Below are 22640 nucleotides of genomic sequence, written 5' to 3' on the forward strand. Positions count from 1 at the left end.
ATGTGGATTAATCCGCCGCTGAAAAATAGTCCCCAGCAACTCGACTGAGGCCGTTTCACACACAGTCAACAAGCCGGGATTCAAACTGAACAGCAGCATATCGAGAAACAAACACACAAGGGAGGAGCAACCGATCCCGACCTGTCGTGAACACGCCCACACTGAGTCAGAGCCACAGTTTCCGTTGTTACTCGTCCTATTCACGGAGTCAAGCTTTAACAAAAGGAAAATACAGCTCAGAAATGCCTTGGACCATCGAACCCACAGATTGTAAATAAAGACGGACGACGTCTCCACTTCCTCCCAAAGCTCAAAACATCCCAGGGATTCTATCTCGAGCCGAAGACGTCATTTGAAGCCAGAGTCTGTCCAGTGTGATTTTTTTACTTTGGTCCATGTCCTATCTGATAACATGGAGGAGGCGGGGTTTATGACCCAGCCGCAGCCAGCCACCAGGGGGCGATGATTTGGCTTCACTTCTGCGAGCTGTCACGTCATCCATCTTTATTTACAATCTACGAATTGACCCTTTAAAATGTACAAAACAATCACAACGTTCCATCCCCCGACCACAGCGGAAACAAAACGTCACAATCATTCGAGTCGCATTAGTAACTTTAATCGAGTAAACTTAATTTACATCAGTGAAATATTTTACTTTGAAAAACTACCTGTCTGACGGCTGTGCGATCATTTTACGTGGTGACGTTTTGAAAAACCAAAAAGTTTGTGTGTTTGTTTTAAGGATTAAAACAGTGAATGTTCAATATTAAAGAAATCTGGTTCCTCAGTTGCACAACTAAAAAACAATAACAATAATTAAGAGATGTTTCCAAATGAACATATTTCGGTGCTAGTTATTTCGATGTTTTCATTTCAGGGTGAGGGATTCGGTTTCCAACTAATTTGTGAGTCTCACTCTCTGTGGCGACATCGTTCCAACGAATCGACGTCGACACACAAATAAATACAGACATTTACTTGCAGCAAATCTTTTGAACTTGCAAAACAGCAGCTGACAAACAGCGACTCCACTTAGACGTTCTGGAGCTTTCTGTCGTAACACATGATCCTCAGCAGCAGACGGAGCAGGTGTGTCCGTTCTAATTTCCATTTTCACTTTAAAGAACGGCTGATTTCTGCTCTCTCTCTCTCTCTCTCTCTCTCTCTCTCTCTCGTCCAGACAATCCTTCCTCACATTTGCATGATGCACTAGAGATGTTGCGATACCAGCTCTTCCTTTGTGATTCTGAAACCTGGACTTTCGATAACCGTAACGTATTTTAACAGTTGTGTGTTAACGAACGCTGTGAGAATAAATAAATCGAGGAAAACACAACTTCTTCCTTTAAACTGCTCCAAACCGAAGTCTTGTGTCGCTCACATCCTCGTTTTACTTGTTTCCAGCATGAAGAACTTCCACACCGCCGTTAGTTTAGTTACGTCTGGCTAACGCTACCGTAAACCCCTCCTTCTTGGCCTCTCTAAAAACTGTTTCAGGAAAAAGAAAACTGCAGTTTTATCTGAGTGAAAGCAGTAAACTTTAAAAGACGTGGTATCGCATCAGCACACAGAGTCACATGCTCGTCGATGCACGACCCGGAATCTCCTATGCCGGAATCGGAACATCTTTAATGCACAGTCTGACACGCCCCCTAACGAGCAAAGCGAGAGCGAAGGCAGAAATTTCCAAAGAGCTGACCAATCAGAGCAGGATGGGAATTATCATGGGGGGGGGGGGTTTGAGACAGAGGCTGAAAAGAGGAGCTGCAGCGATGGACAGTTTGAGGAAAGTGTTTCTGAACATTAGAGCACGAAAACCTTTTCAAGTAATAACACTAAAGACAATGATCAACCAGAATATGTCTCTTTCCAAACCAGGCTGCAGTAATCTTTCTGCCGTTGCAGATTTTATAACCTCACAGAATAATGTTTAGAGCCCAATGATAGAAAAAAGTGAACTTCAAGAGATGGAGATGTCTCTGCAACAATTAAAAACTTCTTCTTCAAGTTAAACTGGTCTGGGGACAAATTTCACCTAAAACAACCAGTGATTCTGACAGAAAATTGATCAACAACGTTTTTGATAAATGATTCAAGTAATTTCTCAAACAAAAACACTAAATACTGAACAGTTCTTAAATTCTTAACTGTGTAGAATTGCTGCTTTTCTGTGTTTTAAAACCTTTTAGTTCTGTCAAACAAAGAAACGCGTCACCTTGGGCTCGGGAATTCATTTTTCAAGCATTTTTCACTATCTGACTTTTTTTTTTTTTTTTAATGTTGAGAACTAATCAGTCGATTCAGTGATAAAGAAAACAATCATCAGCTGCAGTGATCTGTAGCCTTTTCTGAACTTCACACTTTAACATACCGTGTGCCACAACTGTTGTCCGGCAAGCGGTGAAGAAAACGGCACATCCAATTCTTTCAGGAGACGAATGTCATTACCCATAATTCACTGGTACTACTGTGAAACAAATAGCTCACATAACGCAGGAGGAATGGAACTAGTTCTCCATTCAGGATTCTTCCCAAGTTCCCCGGCAGGGTTATTATTTCTGGAGATGACTTAGATTAGACGACTACACTATGACCTCTACGTGATGGCCGACTACTCGTCTGACTACAGGTTTAGTACAGGTGTTGTGGTAATGGCTGTGTCACTCATGAGCCTGGTAACTAGTCAGAAATACACTTTCCAGGTCCAATGTGGGAAACTTCAGCGAGCACAGTTCTGTTCCTTCCCGGGCCGCGCGGAGGAAATGGATCCCAGCGACTCGTCCAGCTGGCTCAGGAATGTGGTCAGGAGGAAAATGCCGATCCTGTTCTTTTCAGGTTAAACCACTTATCAGGGAGCCAGTCCGAGGGGAAGCAGCTCGGGTATGGATGCATTGTGTGGAGCAATCCGACTTGCAGCGGTAATACTACGTGCCATTGTGTCAAGGCGGCAACAAAAGGCCTTGCACCGGACAGGAATGCGTTCTGTGCGTGCGAAGCTGCTTAGCCCGGTGACCTGTTGTCCAGTTGGATTCTTTTCAAATGTTTCTAACCCTAAAAAAATTACAACCAAAAAGAAAAAGAACAAGAAATGGATGCTGGACATTGTTTTTTGTTTTTTCACATAGCACCATGGCATTGGCTTCCAGTTCTCCACACTTGCACAACTGCAGCGTATCACATTTCCATGGGGTTTTTTTTTTGTTGTTCTTCCACGAGCGTCGATATGCAAGGAAAAAAAAAATCACTCACATGATGGCGAAGACATAAAAAACACAAATGAGGAAGAAGAAGAAGAAGAAGCAGAAGAAGCAGACAGATGTGAGGTGAAGGGAAAGTTGCAGGATGGGTGAAGCTGAGGTACCTGTTCAGGTGACTCTGAGCTGTCCGGTACCGATGTCTGATCCATGTTCTACACTAGTGAGGTGTGTGGTGACAGAAGGCACATACTGCCAGGGGGGGGGGAGGGGGGGTGATGAACTCTCCTCCGTCCCATGCGGGGGAAGCAGAGCTGTTGTTTTGTGCTCGCTGCGCCGTCTGATGGAAAGCAACGAGAAACAACTGGCCGCTTGCAACGTTTTCACCAACCCAGCGGGTGTTTCGAGTCAGAGACGGGGTCTCCCGGCTGGTCGGTCTCCAATTAGTTCAACTTGTCCTTCAACCACTGATCTGGAATCAGGATAAATCACGACCACCAGTTGTTGGTCTTTGACCCTCAGAGGCCGGCGGCGCAGACAAGACTGAAGTGTGTGTTTTTCCAGCCATGAGATGAGAGCAGGACCTCCGCGTGGTGACGGCAGCTGAAACCCAGCTGACTGGATTTCAGAATAAAAGAGTGAGATCTTGCTCACCGTCCACCTCCCCTCTGAAACTCAGACTCGGACTGAAACGTGTTCCAGTGATTGGGCCGGCGTGGGCGCGGGTGTCGCTGATGGTGTTGATGGTGCAGCAGGCGGGGGAGGGGTTACTGCTTTTAGCTCGTTGCCAGGGCAACTCTGAGTGCTGACACCACGGTTGAGGGCGCCGGCGCGTGGCGGAGCATGAGCAGGCAGAGTGTTGGGGTCACTTCGTGGGATGTTGACGGGGCAGGAGCGGGTGCGAGCGTGGCCCTTGTGGCCGCCCGGGTGGCAGACGAGGCTGCCCACAGTGTCGACGGGCGAGAGGTGGCGCTTGAGCCACCGCTCCACCCGCTCCTCCTTGTACTTGATGGAGTACCAGGTGAGGAAGATGAAGAAGAAGCCGAGGAATTTGAGGCTGGCGGCAAGGCCGAAGTAGACGAAGCGCAGGGAGGTGACGTCATACTCCCAGCACGAGCCGTGGACGCCGCAGTCCTGCTGCCACAGCATGCAGGTGGTGTCGATGACTGCGCCAAAGTAAATTGGTGTCGGGATGTAGGCTGATTGGAGGAAAGAGGGAAAAGAGGAGGAGGAGGAGGAGAGGTGGTGAGAAAAGGGTGCAGACAGACCAGAGACAGAAAAACAAAGAGTGAGGAAATCCAGAATAAAGATTCAAGTAAAATCCAAGAGGAGAATTGTCAGATGAAACTTCTGAGCAGAGAAATTTTAGTTTATTTATATTTGACTGTGGTGATTCAGAACTGCTCGTTCATCAAAGTTGTCGGACTTACAGGAGACGGAGAAAAACAAGGACTGACCAAAATTGCAGTGATTAAAAAGATTTGCTGAATCTTACACTGGATCCTACAGTTCCCATGATGCACTAACACAACAACCTCCATCCCCCAAGTCTGTAAACGTTTTCCAACTAATTCACACTGACAGCAGCTTCCTCAACGTCTCATATATCAAATCCAGTTCACCTCCTTACTCCTTATCTAAGGGAGCAGCCATGCTGAGGCATTAAAAAGACAACATCTCATTTCCTAACTGGAGCCCCTCGGTCAGCAGTAACAGAACGTGCACTGCATTTAGAATCAACGCTTTCGGCTGACGTTCTAATCTTCCTCTGTAGTCCTGGACTGACGAGGGTTTGAAACGGTTCCCCTCAGGTAACTCTACAGTTGGGAAACGAAATCTGCATCGTGATTTGGAACGGAGCTGGAGTATTTCACTTCATTAAGCACTGACACTTATTTATATTTGTATATTCAAGTATACTTTATACTTTGAGCACTTAATATGTTAAAACTTCAAATTTACTTTTGCAATAAAAAAGCCGTTCTTATCATCGACTGTCATTTTGTGCTAAGGTATGAGCGGAAACCTTTTAAAGCATCGGTATCGTTACAAAGATAAATGTGACGATATTCTACCTTTATTACATTTTTCATACCGAGTAAAATATCAGGCACAGAAATCCTCGGTCACCATAAAAAAATAGATGAAATTAAGGAGTCGTTATTTTGTTTTCTGCTGCAGCGAATCTACTCACCAAGAGTCCTGAGGAGAACAAACTGCATTCCCAGAGCGAACGGCCTCTCCTGCTCCGCGACAGACCTGCAACACACAACCACTCGGACATGAGTACACAGAATCCAGATCTTTATCCAGATCCACACCAAATTTAACCATTTTCACGTGGTTTCATCTTTTGCACGATTTTAAGAGCCAGCAGCCAAAACCTTGGAGGTGAATCCACAGATACTGAGCATTAGCTCCTTCTGCAGCAGTTTGCTTGTGGAACAGGTTTGTTTTAAAGTCAACTCAGAGTCGTGTCTAATTCACTTTTAAAGGCGCTTTAAGACTTTGACTCTGGTGACTTCTGCTGTAAAGTGAAAAATAAACAGCTCACACGTGGATTATTTTAACCAGGAGTGCGAATATAAACAGTGCATCAATCAGTCTGCATGTAATCACACCATTACCCAACACGTCTGACTGAGCAACGTACCTGAGGGTGACGATGATGGCGGAGGGCTGGGCGCAGGCAGTGATGAGCGTGACGATGAAGAGGAAGATGAGGAAGGGGATGAGGGTGCTGCAGGTACGGTCGCACTTCCCTGACACGGCGTAACCATTCTCGTTCAGGTAGGTCTTGACGATGACGAGCTGTAGCTGGTTGCTACCCTGACCGCTGGACGACGGCGTGATGACCTGTCGACTCTGGACGCAGGCGCAGTCTGAGTAGTTACGAATCTGGACAATAAATAAATGAGAAGTTAAAGAGGTTTCAGATGAGAGGAATCAGATTTCACATGGAGACATCATGTAGAAGCTTGATATCTTTTAGATATTTGGAGTTTCAGGACTGAAATGGTGCATGTCTGCTTCAGCTTGTCCTGGTCATCGTCTTACCCCGGTGCTGTCATTAGCCACGCTGCTGCAGCCGGCCAGGCAGGGGTTAAAGTACGTGATGCCATCAGAGCCGCAGACCGGAGCGTACTCGTGGATTTTACAGCCGCAGTTCACATTACAACCCCCGGTCAGGTTCCTCTGGGTCATGGTGAGAGTCGGGCTGGAGACAGGAAATATGAAGAGATAAACAACAGCTGTTCAGTTTTCATCAAGCAAAAAAAAGACGGATGGCAAATAGAGGATGAGGCAGGAACAAGACGGAAAAGACAGAAGGAAGGAGGAGAGACAAAGAGGAAGTTAAGCCTCAGAGATGATGAGGAGACATGAGAAGGAAAAGACAATGGCGAAGAGGCACAGGTATGAGAGGGGTATATTAGATACAGGGAATTTTAAAGAATACAAAATGAGGACGCAGCAACGACGGACGTAAAGCAGAATAAAAAAGACCAGAGGAAAAGCACAGGAGAGAAAAAAGAGAGGGCAGTCCGCCAAGACTCGTCTCTTCCAAGCTGTCCTTGGACATTTTCCATCGTTGCCATGTAATCGCCCTGGGGGACGCTCCGTCCAAAAGCAAAGGCCTCAGTTTACCAGCTTGTTATCTGTTATCCAGCACTGATCTCAGCACTCGCTTCCTCCCAACATCGGCCACAGATGGAGCGATATACACGACCACCGGCTCCGACAGACCAGGAAACGATTTGATACGAGAAAGGCCAAGCTGCAGTCAGGAAACGGCTGGCTCTGATTTTAATGACATCTTTCAAAAACCCTGATTAATCATGGAATCAGAGAGAATGACTCCATGGGAGGTGTTTAAAAAAAGTCAAATCAAAAAGTAGAATGAACCTCAGCAGAGCTCAAACCTCAGCCAAGGCCCAACAGTTCAAACTGCGTTTGTGTAACTTAGCTTACAAACAACAAACAGACAAACAGACAAACAAGCCCCTCACCCGGTGGTGTAGGGGATGTTGATTCCTCCGAGGTTGATGCTCTCGCAGCCCACGATGAACAGCGTGGAGAAGCAGAGGAGCGAGACGCCGCTGCAGATCATGGCCAGCTTGGCCGACTCACGAGCTCCAAGCTTCAGCTTCTTGATGATGTAGCCGCCCAGGACGATGCCAACGCCGGCACTCGGCACGATAATCAAACCTGGCGAAGAGGAAAGAACAGCACATGTAAATAACTTGTTCGTTCGTGGCCTCCTCTGTCTTTAAAGCATCTCACATTGGAGCCAGTTAATCCTCAACAGCACCAACGCTCGTGTGGACAGAGATGGTTTTAGTTTGAAAACATAGTCGGATGTACACAGACGGATGAAGCCTGACTCGTTACTGCGCGACGGTCAAAGAGCTACACAACCCCCCCGCCCTCTCAAAGTTAAATTGTGAACATATTGAATGTCTTCACGGGTAAACAGTTGTAAAACGTATGTCTTTATCCCCAGATTGAAAAGATAAGTGGGGCAGTAGCGTGTTGTAAACAACAATTTAACCACATGACATGCATACAGCTCCATGTATCTGCCTTATTGTTTAAGCATGTGTGCTTCAGCTTGTAATTGTGAGTGTTTTAGCATTTTAATCTTTGTGTGTGTGTGTTTCTAAAGGAGTGTGTAATGCACTTAGTGCTCTAGCTCAGTGTCCCAGGTGCCCCCTTCATTTGAGGACCAGCAGGCTCTTTATTATTCATGTGTGTTGGTGTGCAGCTCGGGGCCGACAACGTCTCCTGCTCTGCTCTCAGTTAAATCCAGCAGGGCAGCGCTGATCAGGCAGAACTTGAAGTCCTGTGTGTTGTACGAATACTCGGTCTGCATCCTGCCCGTGCAGGGAGCTCAGACAAGAAGAGAGAGAACAGTTGGGTACAGCAGATTTCGAGAGGCGGAATGAGGAACAGGGGAGACAACCTAAAACCAGTTATTTCAAAGAAACAAATTGGATGGTGCGATGAGGTCACTTGATGAAATGTGTCTTTGCTGTGTCGCTCACCGGTGTAGATGCTGGCGTTGGAGGCCGGGATGCCAAACTGAGACTCGATGAATTTGGGGATGAAGGTGATGAAAGCGGTGACGATGGCGCTTTCTGCCGTGTACGACAGGCTGACGAACAAGAAGGTCACATTGCTGAGGATCCTCACTGCTGCTTTGGGCAGATCTGGAAGAATGAAAGACGAGAGAGAAAGAGAAAATGTTATCTTGTTATCTCGATCCCGAGGAATAATCAATAATTATTGATATTGTTTTAACGCCCAGCCTTATGTGAAAGTATCTTTACCAAATTCATTCTGCATCCTGTTGAAGTTTAAAGACTAAACGGACTCGTTTCCTCAAAGACGCATTTCTCATCTGCACTTGAGGGTCTTCGAACGCAGCCTCCGAAATCAGCAGCCCCTGATTTGGGGCATATTTCATTTCCAGTCGACAACATCATCAGTGATGTCAGAAAGAGGCTGCTGACATCACTGATGACGTCGCAGTATTTTCTGGTACCTTTGATGTCCTTGCCGAAGCCCATGGACGAGGTGACCGCCTGGCTCTTGTTGTTGCTCTTCTCCTTGAGCACGTCGTCGTCGCTGGACAGATCGTCCAGGCTCAGCTTTTTCCTCCTCTTCTTCTTCTTGTGTCGGGGCGGCAGCTTCTTGGGGAAGGTGAACATGGGGAAGATGACCAGCAGCATGGCCACGGCGCACAGCAGGAACCCGCTCCACCTGGACACACGTGACCGGGTAGAAACACACCACTCAAAATACAGGAAGGCAAGCATGTTGTCGTTTTCGCCAGCGAGCAGTGAGTTCAGGTGAATGTGTCCATATTGTGCACATCAATAAATGAGTGGTCAGGCCTGGCACACTCATCCATCCTCTTCCTGCGATCATCACCTCTAATTCATGTAGGAAGCCAGTGGCTGTTTGCTAATGAGTCACTGGTTATGCTGCCAGTCAGAGGATGGCATCACCGAGGGCTGCAGATAGATGAGTAACCACATCTCACACGCACCAGCAGATTCACAGACGGACATGTAAGATGACCAGAAGAGCAAACACGCTTCACAAGCACTGAACTTCTCTCTCACAAGTTCAGGTGCGGACGAATAATCAAACCAGTTTTTAGTTATGGATCAGAGACATTTAGGATCCGTAAACAAATATATGTTTTAATGTCACTATTGAAAACTCTAACTTCATGTATATACCTACACACTCGTGAACACACTCATTTCACATTATATATATCAGCCAAAACCAGACACATATTTCTTACCAATTGCCGATGAAGCGCGGATCGCTCTGGTCGATGTTGACAGCAGTCTTGGGATCCACGTAAAAGCCGATGAGGACTCCTCCCAGCAGGTAACCCGCTGCTGGGCCCAATGCTCCCATCACATACATGATGGCTGAGGAAGGAGACAGGGGGAAAATAATAAGCACAGTGCTCATATTCTGGAGGATGTCCATAATCATAATAATCAAAGTTTAATCTTTATTTTCACATTTTTACCTCGTGACATCATGATCACTTCACTGGACTCCAACTGGGTCTGAGGGACATGATTTTAAAAACATGTGCCCAAAAAAGAGGTCATGCTGTTCAACTTCTGTTATTCAATTATCCGAACTCAATGACATTTGCCGAACTTTAACCCTTATGCAACGCTTCAAATCAAAACTAATCCAGCATTATGGGTCGTGTACAAAAGGCCATGTGTGTGGATCATGTGTGCAGATCATATGACCGTGCAGTACGGGGCCTACTTGGGGCTGAGAATAAGATTTCTCCAATTAGAGGGAATTAAAATCTTAAAGTCCTTGGCTGGAGTTGAAAGCAAACACAAGAATCCAGTGGCGTGACTAAAAAACTCCGAGCTGGGCCAGGCACCAGACCCGCCCCAACGTTATCTAACAGCCAGAGTCCTGGGAACTCAGGGGTTGTGGGGGTTAGGGTGAAGTTGTGTTCACCTGAAAAAACACTTTATTATCAAAATGGTTAGTGATTCATATTCTGAAAACATTCTAATCAATCATGAGCACTGCAATTACTCATCTGCAGAGCATCTCCACAGAAGTATATTTTCTGATGCTCCATCCTCCTCACTCAACTATTACATCATCCGAGTCGGTTGGCCAAAGCCTTGGATGATAAAGCGCAGGGATGGGATTGAGGACTTGGGCTTTCCAAGGGGACCCAGCGGCATCGTGGATAATCCCCTATCTAACCGGAGAAGAGGGAAAACCCTTGGCTGGCGGGCTGTCACATTACGTAACAGACCTTCAACAGAGGGATAAACACAGAGCAGGCTGCAGGTGGTGAGTCGGGCAACTGGGCATCGCAGAGATATGAGGAGCCCGACAGACATCGTGATGCCGATGGAGGGAAAAGTTCTTTTGTCTCAACTTAAGCTCGATTTTCAAGACAAAACGAAGAATCAATTCATGGATAAATTAAGCCTCTGCCAAACAATTACCTGAGGGAAACCCTGTGTGTGGACGCCTCGTGAGACCTCGACACAAGGACGGGTTGTGTTGACAGCAGAACATTCAAAGTGGACATGAACTGTCCTCCTGCAGTGTGCTGAGGTTACTCAGTGGGCCTTCAGTTGGTTGGCCCTTGTAGAACAAGACTGATCCGGTCAGATCTGGTTGAAGACGTATTCTAAAACGTGAGTCATGTTTTACTGGCTGCACGTTCAGCTCTTGCAGGGAGCTGATAATCCATCATTCATTTTATAAATGTTCCTTTTTTCTAATCAAAGTCGAGAGACAACTTTCTCATAGAACGATGTGTTGTTGTATAAAATACACATACATGTCATTATACCGTCAGCAGGGCCTCTTGCAGTCAAACACTTGTAATCGGGTCACGACCCACATCAGCTCTGCAACATACACACGCCTGGCGTCCACACAACTGGAGTTTTAGAGACGTTAAAATGGAGAAGTTTGGCGAACCAGCGAGGACGGTGTTGCACCTCTGGGCGGGCACATTAAATTTGATAGTGGCTGCAGCGGGGCCCGCTGCCTCGCACAGGAGCCAAACAGAGATTCTCTTATTGGGGTTACACAGCAATATTGTGCTGAATTATTCTGTTTTGCCTTTGGGCATGATCTCATATGTGGGCTAATGCAAAGCAGGGCCAAAAGGGACCAGAATGTTTGTTTCAAAGTAAAGAGCAAGTGTGTGAAGCACTAATGTCATCACGAAACTGTGTGGAGGTGATAAACCACTGTCTCCACTTCTGCCATTTTATATTCCAGAAACCTCTGTCTGTCTGTCTGTCATTGAGATTTGGACACGTGATGTGTTCAATATTAAAAAGCTTTGAATAAACTGGCGACTGGTGCTGCAGCGTCAGGGACTGGGGCTCATCAGCGTAAGTAAGGTTGTCGATCACCACAACTGGTAGTTTTTCTTTACTCTTGTTGAAGATTAAGAACGAGGGATGCTGCACATTGTGAAACCATTTGAGATAAATTGAGATTTGTGAAAATATGGGCTATACAAATAAAGTTTGATTGATTGATTGAACCGATTCTCCAATTCAGGTTCAGGTCATGTTTCGTTGAACGGCTCTTTGTGCAGCAGCGGTAGAATTAGACCGAGGCTAATTAATCTGCATTTGACAGCTGCAACATGACACTTCACCACTAGATGTCACTGATTTCTACACACTGAACCTTTAACGGTTAAAGTGTTGCTGTATTTCATGTGAAAGGATTCCGACACCCTTTACAAAGCAAATGTTTGAACACATCTGTGTAAAGGAGGAACATCACAAACTTAATGGAGCGCCGGGCGACACACGGATCGATGTGAATGCAGAGCGATTGTGTTTGACTGTTGACCCCATGTCAAGCACATCAGCCGCAGTGAGCTATCCAGATGCTTTGGCTTCACTTTTGGGAGCTGCCATGTCATCCATCTTTATTTTCAGTCTAGGTTAAAATTGTGACCAAAAAGGCTCAATCATTTTGTCCACTGCAGCTACAAGGGGTTTATATCTAGACTTCGTCCTTAGAATTACTTTATTTTAATTAAAACTACAACCTGGAAAGTGTCTAATCACATTTCACTCTCACCCAACAGCTTCATCACTGATCAAACCCTCCTGTCTTTCCTCCTTTAGTTCCTGCTCTTCAAAAAAGACATAAAAACAAAAGGGTTGGGACCAACGCTGGGCCTCTGTGGCACTTTGACTTTTTTCCTCTCAATGACAGGAATGCAGACCTCAGCCTTTTCCCTCCTCCTCCCTCCTCCTCCTCCCTCCCCTACTTTCTTTCATAACACAGTGTTCATTTGTAGCTTTAATTAGGCGCTACCTTGTTTGAGGCTACTGGGGCGAGAACTTCTGGGGAGGCATGCGAAATGGAAAAGAGGAGAGGTGGGGGGGGCAGTTTCAAGGTCACATTGTCCATTTGTGGTGCGACATGTCGGCAGTGGCAATGTTGGCAAATGGAGGGAATGACAGAATCTCATGGTGGAAACAGATGGATATAGATATCTATATATCTACTAATTCCAGAATTATCTGACTGTGTCTTGAATTTCTAGAAAACTGTTCATCTTATTAGCTTCATACTTGTCATGTGAGTCGTTAAGGGCCAGAGGAAGTGCAGTGTTGAATTCGGTGCGATTTGGACGCGAGATACGTTCAATAGACCCCTATGTTCAGGTTGTGAGTTACCTTTGAATAAACAGGTGAACAGGTCCTTGTGCAGCAGCGTTGGCGCCGCATCAGACTCTGGCTCCAAATGACAGGAGGAAGTGGAGACAGGTCGTCCATCTTTATTAACTCTAACTATGGCTCAAATGTCCAGTTTTAAATTGATTAGAAATATCAGAATTGTTTTTATGCTTTGCTGAGATTGAAATGTTGATGTATTGATAAGAACAAAATTGGCCGAAGTGCAAAGGAAACAGACAATGTCACAACATCGTCTTTCACGACAAGAAGAAAGAAAAACTGAAAAAACGCCATATGTCTCCTTTAAATGAGTCAGACGGAGCCCATCAGTGAAACCAGCTGACGCAGAGATCGGCTGAAATGAAACCTGCAGACTGCATCTTTCAACAATCCTCACAAACTCTTACCTAGATACAATGAGGCGTTCTCTTTCTTGACGTTGTCATCCAGGTAGGTGGGTCCCAGCGTGTAGATGGGTGTGGATCCCATGCCCACCAGGATCTGAGCGATGATGAACAGCGCCACGTACAGGTTGTGTTCGTTGCCCTCCTGGTCTCTGGGACAGGAAGTGATATCAACACGGTCCCTGCCAGTGGCGTTGGTGTTCATGCACAGGCCCTCATTGGCAGATGATGAGTTGACCTCCTGGATCTGGTAGGCCGGGGAGATGAAGTGAGGTAAGGAGAAGAGGGCGGCGCCAACAGCTATAAAGATCCCGCCTACCGCTAGCCAGCGAGGCCTCTGGCCCCGACCACCAAAGTAGCTGATGAAGACGACCACCACGAGGCTCCCGATGTCGAAACAGCTGACAAGCAGGCCTGACTCGGAGCTCCTCAGGCTGTACCTCTTCTCTATGGTGGTGATGACGCTGCTGAGATAGCCCGACACCATGAGAGACTGGATGAAAGTCAGGTAGCACATGCAGAACAGGAAGCAGCGAGAGTCCTGCAAGATAATGTTCAGGTATTTCCTACTAGGCAGACGAATGGGTGCTAGCTTAGAAGCGAAAAACCCCGGGGCCTTCCTCCTCGCCATGTTTTTACTCCTTCTGATCTCCGTGTTCTCCATGTATGAGCTCGGCCTGTTCAGTGCAGACTTTCCTGACTTGGGCAGGTACTTTGTTTTCGTTGGGGAATCTGCCTCGAAGGACTCGGTCTTGGCCGGTAGCTGGATGAACTCTGCGCTCTCCTCCGCTGTTATAGACATCCGCACAGAACCAGCCAGTAAGGTTTCCTTATGAGGCATCGCATCATTTAAAATCGGCATACTATTAGATTTGAAGTTTGAACCTGGTTCCTCCTGCTCGCTGGAAAACCCGTCCTCCTTCTGCAGGGACTTGGATAACTCAGCTTCTTCGTGGTCAGCCATTGTTTTCAGTCAAAAGCACCTTGCTTCAGGGGTCAGGAAAATAAACTGGTTTCAAGGCGAAATTTTCAATTCAGGGGCTGCTGCCCATTCCATTTATTATTAATTGGTGCATCTACTCCTACAGAGGGAGTCGGTGGTGCCGGAAGAGGCCCAGAAAAGGCAAATTCGCAGCAGACTCGCAGCTTATCCGCAGCGCAGGCAGGGCAGCCTCTGGGGTTTGTTTATCTTGTCATGCACACTTGCCTTCTGCCACCACCATCTGATCCGGAGGTAGAGACCGCTCAGGGCTCCTCAGTCTGACCGGCAGAGCTCCGGGTCCACGGCTCCCTGCAGACTCGCAGCCTCTCCCCTCTCAGCAGCTCCTCGAACCCGGAGAGCCTGCGCCGCATCCCTGACGCCCCCTGCAATGAATACGACACAGTCACAATGGCCCTTCTCTCCGTGCGTTACATGGTGGTGCTCCCTCCTTCTCCCCCAACTCCTCCCCCCAAGTCAAGGGCATCCTCCTCCGCCCTGCCTCCCGCCTCCGACGCTGTGGCCGCAGCAGCTGGTCCCCCCCTCCCCCGCCCCACCCCCGCAGCCGAGAGAGAGCACCTTCGTGTGCGGGAGGTTAGGATGAGGAGAGGCGAGGCGAGCACGAGGAGCCGTCGACGGAAAACCGAGGAGTCCTGAGCGTGAGGAGAGAGGAGACGTCCGCAGAATCACCGCAGTGCTGCCTTCAAAACAACTGCGTCAAGCTGCAGCGGCACGGAAACGACGGGGGCGCACACTTCAAAATAAAAGCGCAGACGTTCACTAAAGGGATGGTTCACCGGAAAATGAAAATTCACTCATTATCTACTCAGCTCTGTGCCGATGGAGGATTGAGTGAAGTGTTTGTCCACAAAACACAATTTCAGGGGTAAACAGCATTTCAGCCAAATCCAATACAATTGAAGTAACTGGTGACCGACTCTTCAAACGTAAAAAGACGCGTCCGTAAACCCCCACATTCGAATTTGCCTCGAAACGCTGCCGTTTACACCATGTTTTAATGTCCGCTGTGATCCATGTGCACACGTTGCTGCGGAGGAAGAACCTTGTGTCCAGTTGAATTTGAATGTCGGGGCTTGCGGACACTTGGCTGACACCACAGGAGCAGGATGGAGGCATGTTAAGAGGAAGTAGGGTCCCCAAAGTTTGTCTGAGCTGATTTCTTCTGTCACATCTGTCCAGTGAACTAGTAGCTGGTTGAACTTACAATTCAAAACACCATAAACTACATCAACATGTGTTCTTCAGCCCTGTTATTTTATTTTGTTGATTTTTCCTGTGAGTAACTGAACTGAAGACATTTCGTTAGGACGTGTCATTCTGTTTTGAACCGGACGCTTCTTTAGTGTATATTCTGTTAGAAAGTTGTTATTGTGTGTTGCTGGTTTTTAAAAGCTGAGTGGAAGAGGAGTGAGACCCCCCCCCCCACCCTCCCCCCGGTTTCCTTTCCTAACTCCTTACAACCTCCCCTTCACATCTTTCCTTGACCTCTAGAAGTTTTGCATGGTGGCGAAGGGACAGTGTTTAGTACAGGAGATGATTTTAACTTCATGGCGAGTTAGGCGCTGGTGCTCCTCTCGAGTTTAACTTTGAAAGGACGAACGGGAAGTGTGTATTTACTACACGGCTAACTTGGCAGCTAGCCGCACAAGCTAGTGGCTGAACGTACAGGTAAGAGAATGATGGCGGCAGCGGGCTTCACTCACCTGAAAGCGACGACATGATGATTCTACAGCTTCACGTCTGACTCACAACTCACAGTCTGACAAACAACCAAACCACGAACACCCGAGAAACACCATCAGCTGCGTCAAGGCGCAGGAAGCTAGCCAGCAACAGACCGGAAACAGACAGGCTGCACCGTCAAAATAAACATCAAAGCACGCGTCAGTAAGGGTCAGGAGCCGGAAGTGGTTTGATTGATTTGAGACATGAGTTTTATTTGTCGAAGGCAACATGTTAACACATGAATGAAGTAAACATGTTAGTCGATACCCGTCATCTGCAGAGCCCATGAAGTCAAAAGATCATGTCTTATTCTTGCGCGCACGCATTATTTATTTTAAGAAGATGTTTGTGTTGTACAGTAATAATAAAAAAAGACGTGGCAGAAAATGAACGAACTCAAATAAAAGGTTTTCAATTCAGTTCCATTTTAAGAGCCATCTGCCTCGACCGGTTGACGAGTGGTAAAGAGAGAGAGAAGAGAGCGAGAGACCAGGGACATTTGTGTAACCATCGTATTTAAACTCTGTCAGACTGGTTGTTGTTCAGAAAACAATAATCTTCAGTTGTGTCTTAGTGCCATCGGGTGTTGTGGCCTTTAAAAAGCCAAACTGCTATTAAAGCCATGTGGTTGTTAAAGGCAGCAGAGTCAGAATCTATTTAAGAAACTACATTAAAAATGGTTGTTTTTAATCACCCAGCCACCACATTTGTGCCATGGCAGAGAGAAAACTCAGCTAATCGAGATTTATTTTTACCACGACACAACAAAAGAATGTTTGCCTGTTGTCTTCAAAGCATCGGCCAGTGGTATCTTTACTCCACACATATTAACTCTGTGTGCATAATTTATTTATCTTGTTCTTCCGACAAGATAAAGAATTTCAGGCGCTCCGTAATAACCATCACGCTAAGTGTCAAATTATTATTTCTGTTAAGTTAAAAGACAGAGTGAAGCTTGAAGTTTTTATGAAGAGACAATAAACAACATTTGACAAATCTCAATTATGCAAATTTAAACAATTATATAATCAAATAAACTCATACATATTGAATCTTTGTTGCTATTGATGACAAATTATTGTGATAACTGATAATGAATTATTGCCCAGAAATGAGAAATCTAACATAATAAACAAAATAAGAATAATCTTATGCATCTTCACTAAGATTTGTGTGAAATAACATTTTTTTTAAAACTTCAACACACAAGACGTTTTAGAAAGTCATCAACCATGAGTCATTTCTCATGTGGAGAACAGTCAGCTCAGGTAAACGAGCGAGATCCTCCATCTTAACATCTACACAACAACCAACCAGAGGACGTCATAGTGCCGCCCATTGTATTTGATTGACAGCTGATCTCTGTGCAGAGCAGAAACGTCACCACGACGAACTTTGAGCAACAAACATGGAGACAAAAGAAGTTCAAGATTTAAACACAGAATCTAAATCACTGCTTTTAATGACTCCAGACTATTTGAGTTTACAGAACTCAGCTGAGGATCCAGAATTATAAACCACAACTCCAGCATAGAGAGGCTGAGTGAATGTGGTCTGGACTCTGTGGAGGAGAGTCATGGTGTCAGAGACGCTGTAGAAGGACAGAACACCTGCACTGTGATCCAGGTACACTCCTACTCTGGAGGAAGGAGGACCTGACACTGGAGTCTTGATGCTGTTGTGATAAAAGTTATAAATGTTTCCATAACAATATAACCTCCAAGATTTATCATTGAATCCAAATCTACATTCATGTGACCCCCCTGCTCTGTTGATATTCTTGTATGTGACTGCTACACCAACTCCTCCTCCTCTCTCCTCTCTCCACCTCCCAGTAACAACGTCCAGTCAGACTCTCTCTACTCAGGACCTGACAACAATCAGTGAATCTGTCTGGATGATCAGAATAAAACTGTTCTTCACTCATTCTTGTCACTTTTCTGTTTCCCTCAGATAATAACAGACGTTTGTTTGCTGTGTTTGGATCCAGTGTGATTTCCTGTGAATATTTGAAGAAGTCAGCTCTGGTCTTGGGCTCTGGTTGTGGCAGTAAAACATCCACTCGAGACACAATCTGTAAAATCTTTGTCTCTGTCTCACTCAGAATGTCCTGTAGTCGACCTCTGACCTGTGACACAGCTGCTGTCACGTCCTCAAAGTACCTCAGAGGACGGATCCTGATGCTGGATGAGTGTGTAGATTCACTGAGTGACAGTGAGGGGGGGTAGTTGAGTAGAAACTGGATGTGATCCTCTGTGTGTGAGAGCTGCTTCAGTTCATCGTCTCTCCTCTTCAGCTCAGTGATCTCCTGCTCCAGTTTCTCCTGAAGCTCTTTGACTCGCCTCACTTCAGTTTCCTGCTGGGATCTGATCTGCTGCTTCACATCAGAGCTTCTTTTCTCCAGCAGACGGATCAGCTCAGTGAAGATCTTCTCACTGTCCTCCACTGCTTTATCAGCAGAGCGGTTGACGGCCTCCTCCTCCTGTTGAAGCAGCTTCACATCTTTCTCTCTGTCCTGGAGTCTCTGCTGGATCGTTTGTCTCCTCGGCCCGAGCTCTCTCTGCCTCTCAGTCATTTCTGCTGCAGCTGTGACTGTGTCGTGGTCTTTATGTTGATCCACAGAGCAGAGATAACAGATACACTGCTGATCAGTGCGGCAGAACATCTTCTTTACCTCATCGTGACGAGAGCAGATGTTCTCCTGGAGCTTCTCGGAGGGCTCCACCAGCGTGTGCTTCTTAAATGGAGGTGACTGAAAATGAGGCTGGAGGTGTTTTTCACAATAAGAGGCCAAACAAACCAAACAGGACTTGAGAGCTTTGAGTTTTCTCCCAGTGCAGAAATCACAGGCCACATCTTCAGGTCCAGCATAGCAGTGATCAGCAGGAGCAGCTTGGAGTCCAGTCTTCTTCAGCTCCTCCACTAAATCAGCTAACATGGTGTTTTTCACCAGGACAGGCCTCAGTGCGAAGATCTCTCTACACTGAGGACAGCTGTAGATTCCTCTCTCATCCTCATTGTCCCAGTGGGTTTTAATACAGCTCATACAGTAGCTGTGTCCACAGCCAATAGTCACTGGATCCTTCAGTAGATCCAGACAGATCGAACAGCAGAACGTTTCCTGATCCAGCTGAACTCCTCTTTGATCCATTTCACCGCCCTGAAATGGATCAGTTTCCATTTAACTGACAAAAGTTGAATCAGGATCCAAACTGTGTTATTCTTGTTGCCTCTCAGCTCCTGAACTTCAGTTTGACTTATCTTCAAACAGCAGCTCGGTGAAGGGGCGGGAGCTAGTTAATATTTGGTCAAAGTCCTCCTCCTTTCAGTGAGTGAGTAACCTGGGTATATGAGAGAACTTTCAGTCAAAGAACACTATTCTATATATTTGTTTCAGTCGAGCTTGTCTCTCATGCTGAGAGCACATCCAGAGTCAGAGGAGACGTGGAACAACCCGGTCCACATCTTCCACTGGCATCTGCATGGTCACGCAGAGAATCTACCATCAGCTCATAATTCAACCACTCCACGTCTCCGTTATCACCTCTGTGGATGCTCCTCATAAACTGTAAAGGTGTGACTCAGAGCTGACTGTCAGTTTTCCACTGTAATTAAGATTATTCTAGACGGACTTTGTTCTCTGCACCGGCTGCTCCTTGGATGATATCTTATCAGAGACGTCTGCAAGGAGGTGATAGGGAACAAATTAGTTTTGAAATTGAAATAAATCCCTCAGACTCACAGAGCCAAAGCTCAGAGTCCAACCGAACACATGGAAGGTTTCCCTTTACGGATTCCAGGTCCTACAGTGTTCATGAATCAAGCATTTTCATATTCCTTTAAAAATATTCAGCATGACAACTTCACTTCCTGTTCATGTGTATCACTGACGCCTGCGTAATCTCAGAGTTCCATGTCTCTGAGCCTCCCACAGTTCCTCCCTGCAGCCACTCGGTGCCGCCAGTGTCTCATGTTTCCTGTGAAGCTGCTCTCGGGGGCTTGGTTGGTTTAGTTTCCCACAGTCATGACGCAAAAAGTCAACATTCAACATCTCTTAACTTTTATCGTCCTACGTGAAACAAGCCCAGTAAATATTACGGCAAATCAGCCACTTTTTAATGTGGTAGAATCTGTATTGAAACACTTTTAATTACACATTTAATTAATTTCAGTCATTTTCAAATGATGTGTCTTATAAACATTATAAAAAGTACTTTTCTCCTGTATTAGCTTCACTACACTGGCTTCCTGTTACATATTCAATTGGGTTAAAACTCTCCTCCTCACCTACATACCTTAAAGGGCTCATAGTGCCATATCACCCTGTTAGAGCACTGCGCTCTCAGAGTTCAGGTCCCTAAACTCCATAAAAGTCGAGTTATCAAGCTCCTCTCCGGTGGAATTATCTCTCAACTTTAGTTCTGGAGACAGACACCCTCTCTACGTTTAAGAGTCGGCATCAAACCTTCCTTTGTGATAAAGCTCTGCTGCTATAGGTCTAGAATGTCGGGGACACATGAAACATGGAGTTTCTCCAGAGGAGGTGTACGTGCTAACGCAAATATCCGAGTGAGAGCCTCCAGAGTTTCTGCAGGGGCCCCTCTCATGTGACTCTCTCTGAGGTCTGTGATTGAATCATAACAGCATTTTGAAACTGAAACTGAGCAGAAGATGGCTCCTGGACTTAAAACACCACAACCTGTTTCTGCATTCATTCCCTCTGGGTCACAGTTCATCTAAATCTGAACACAGAGATATGCTATGGGAGCGTCAGAGCTAGACAGACAGACTCTCCGGTACAGTAAAGCCGATCTCTCAGTCTGTCAGAATGGAAAAGACCAGAAAATATTTAATCAGCAATTTGGTTTCAAATATTCATGAAATCTAATCAAGTTAATCACGGTTCATCGTTATTTCACAGCATAATGAACCCCCCCGCCTCTTCACTCAAGCATGACCAGGGTGGCTGACTTCACGGCGTCGCTCTCTCTCACACTCACACACACACGTAAATGTTTCTCAATTAAAAAATGCTAATAGCTATAGAACATATCTTCATATTTATATATAATAGCTTTTAGTTTGATTAAACTGAATACAAACATTCATTTGTTATTTATGTCATAGCTTCCATGCAAAACAACCTTTTCTCAAAGATTTTCAATTGACCAAGAAAAGCACATTGAAAACTGGAAACAAAAAACGAAGCACAGAACCAAGCAGAAAAAGTGTGAACTGAGAAAAACGAGATGAGACAGACGAAACGTAAATATGCTAATTCTGCAATATGACACGATCGCATCATTTATCGTGAACATGCAGCTAAATCCTCCGCGCCACCGAACCTGACGGGGGAGGCTGCAGAGAGCGTGCCTGGAGGCAGCAGCTCTGCACAGGGGAACACTGCCATGGATCTAATGTACAGAATAATGTTGGGCCTGAGGAGCCCACATGGGGAAGCTGCTGCGTCCTATTTGCCGGGATGTTGAGCTCATTTCGGAGAGCACTTCATTCTCCCTGCCCTGTGGGATCGTCTTTATCTCACGTCAACAGTTTGGATGTCTGGAAACAGCAGGAGGATGCGTCAGATATTTAGTTTCCCTCACACGTATGAACACACGTATGAACACACGTATGAACACACGTGTTCACTCTGGTAAATAGTTTCCAGCTCTTTTTTTCACCTGGAGTCTTTAATACTATATTTTGAATTGAGTGTGTCAAGGCTTTTAAAGGAACCACATCGGTTAGTATGGTCTTATCTCACTTTAAGGGTTGAGCTGTGTCACACTCATGTTTGTATGTTTTACGACTGAAACGAGCCATGCTAGCAGCGCTGTAAGGCTACGTGGTGCTTCAGGCTAAATGCTGATGCGATCATTAGGTCGATGTCATTACAGCTCCCCTGGTGGCTGGTTGGTATAGATTCTAAACCTCAATCATGGACCAAGTAATACTACACGGTAAATACATTTTTACCGTTCAGATAGTTCTCTTCACACTGATGTTTGTTCAAGTATTCATGTTTCTAATACATTTAATGAATCTATAAAATCGGTGTGAGACGTCCTGGTTGACAGCTGAGACGACTCCTGAGACTCCGCTCTACGATCGCTACTGCGCAGATTCTGGTGGCAAGTGATGTCACCAGCGCAGTTTATCTTAGAATAGCATGTTAGCACGCAAACATTTGCTACATAGCACTAAAGACAAAAGTACTGATCTGCTGGTGGCACCAGTGGATTCATCCTCTGGCTGTCATGAATCTACAAACAAACATGACGTCAGTCCTTAACGAAGTAGTTGAGATACGTGGTCTTAGCTCGACCGATTCTAAGTCGACATATATTTTCATTCTGGTCACTTTTCATGCCTGAACCTAATTTCAAGACACGTCTCCAGCTACAGATTAGAGAGATCCTTCAAAAGGAAAGTTAAATCAACAAGGGCGAGTTACAGCTGCCTTCAGTTCATTCCCTCTCCCTCACATTGTCAGACCGTGTTGATAATCACGTGAGAATGCAGCAGCGGAGCTCCGAGTGTCAAACAGGTGAACTACTACAAGAGATGTGAATCCCAGAGG

The 22640-nt window shown here is 45.9% G+C and overlaps 1 protein-coding gene and 1 pseudogene across 1 annotated transcript; both read right to left on the reverse strand.

Annotated features, from left to right (window-relative positions):
- Positions 1-3364: 3364 nt before the first annotated feature.
- LOC109641607 (solute carrier organic anion transporter family member 5A1-like) lies at positions 3365-15028 on the reverse strand. The gene is made up of 10 exons (XM_020106118.2): positions 14891-15028; positions 13336-14697; positions 9511-9643; positions 8740-8957; positions 8240-8404; positions 7205-7403; positions 6255-6414; positions 5851-6095; positions 5392-5456; positions 3365-4396 (listed from the first exon to the last, which is right to left on the reverse strand). Exons 2-10 carry the CDS (start codon positions 14294-14296, stop codon positions 3873-3875), a joined length of 2670 nt encoding a protein of 889 aa, XP_019961677.1. The 5' UTR covers positions 14297-14697; positions 14891-15028; the 3' UTR covers positions 3365-3872.
- A 2377-nt stretch (positions 15029-17405) lies between these two features.
- On the reverse strand, positions 17406-19301 carry LOC138405116 (E3 ubiquitin/ISG15 ligase TRIM25-like; annotated as a pseudogene).
- Between the last annotated feature and the right edge of the window lie 3339 nt (positions 19302-22640).

This window comes from Paralichthys olivaceus, chromosome 16 (assembly GCF_024713975.1).
Source record: "Paralichthys olivaceus isolate ysfri-2021 chromosome 16, ASM2471397v2, whole genome shotgun sequence".
Taxonomy (NCBI): domain Eukaryota; kingdom Metazoa; phylum Chordata; class Actinopteri; order Pleuronectiformes; family Paralichthyidae; genus Paralichthys; species Paralichthys olivaceus.

Coding starts and splice junctions, on each gene's coding strand:
- LOC109641607 (XM_020106118.2), bottom strand. CDS start 14,296: ATGGCTGACCACGAAGAAGCTGAGTTATCCAAGTCCCTGCAGAAGGAG. Junction 5,457..5,850: donor GCCATCATCGTCACCCTCAG/GTACGTTGCTCA, acceptor TGTGTGTTGCAG/GTCTGTCGCGGAGCAGGAGA. Junction 4,397..5,391: donor TGTTCTCCTCAGGACTCTTG/GTGAGTAGATTC, acceptor TCCTCCAATCAG/CCTACATCCCGACACCAATT.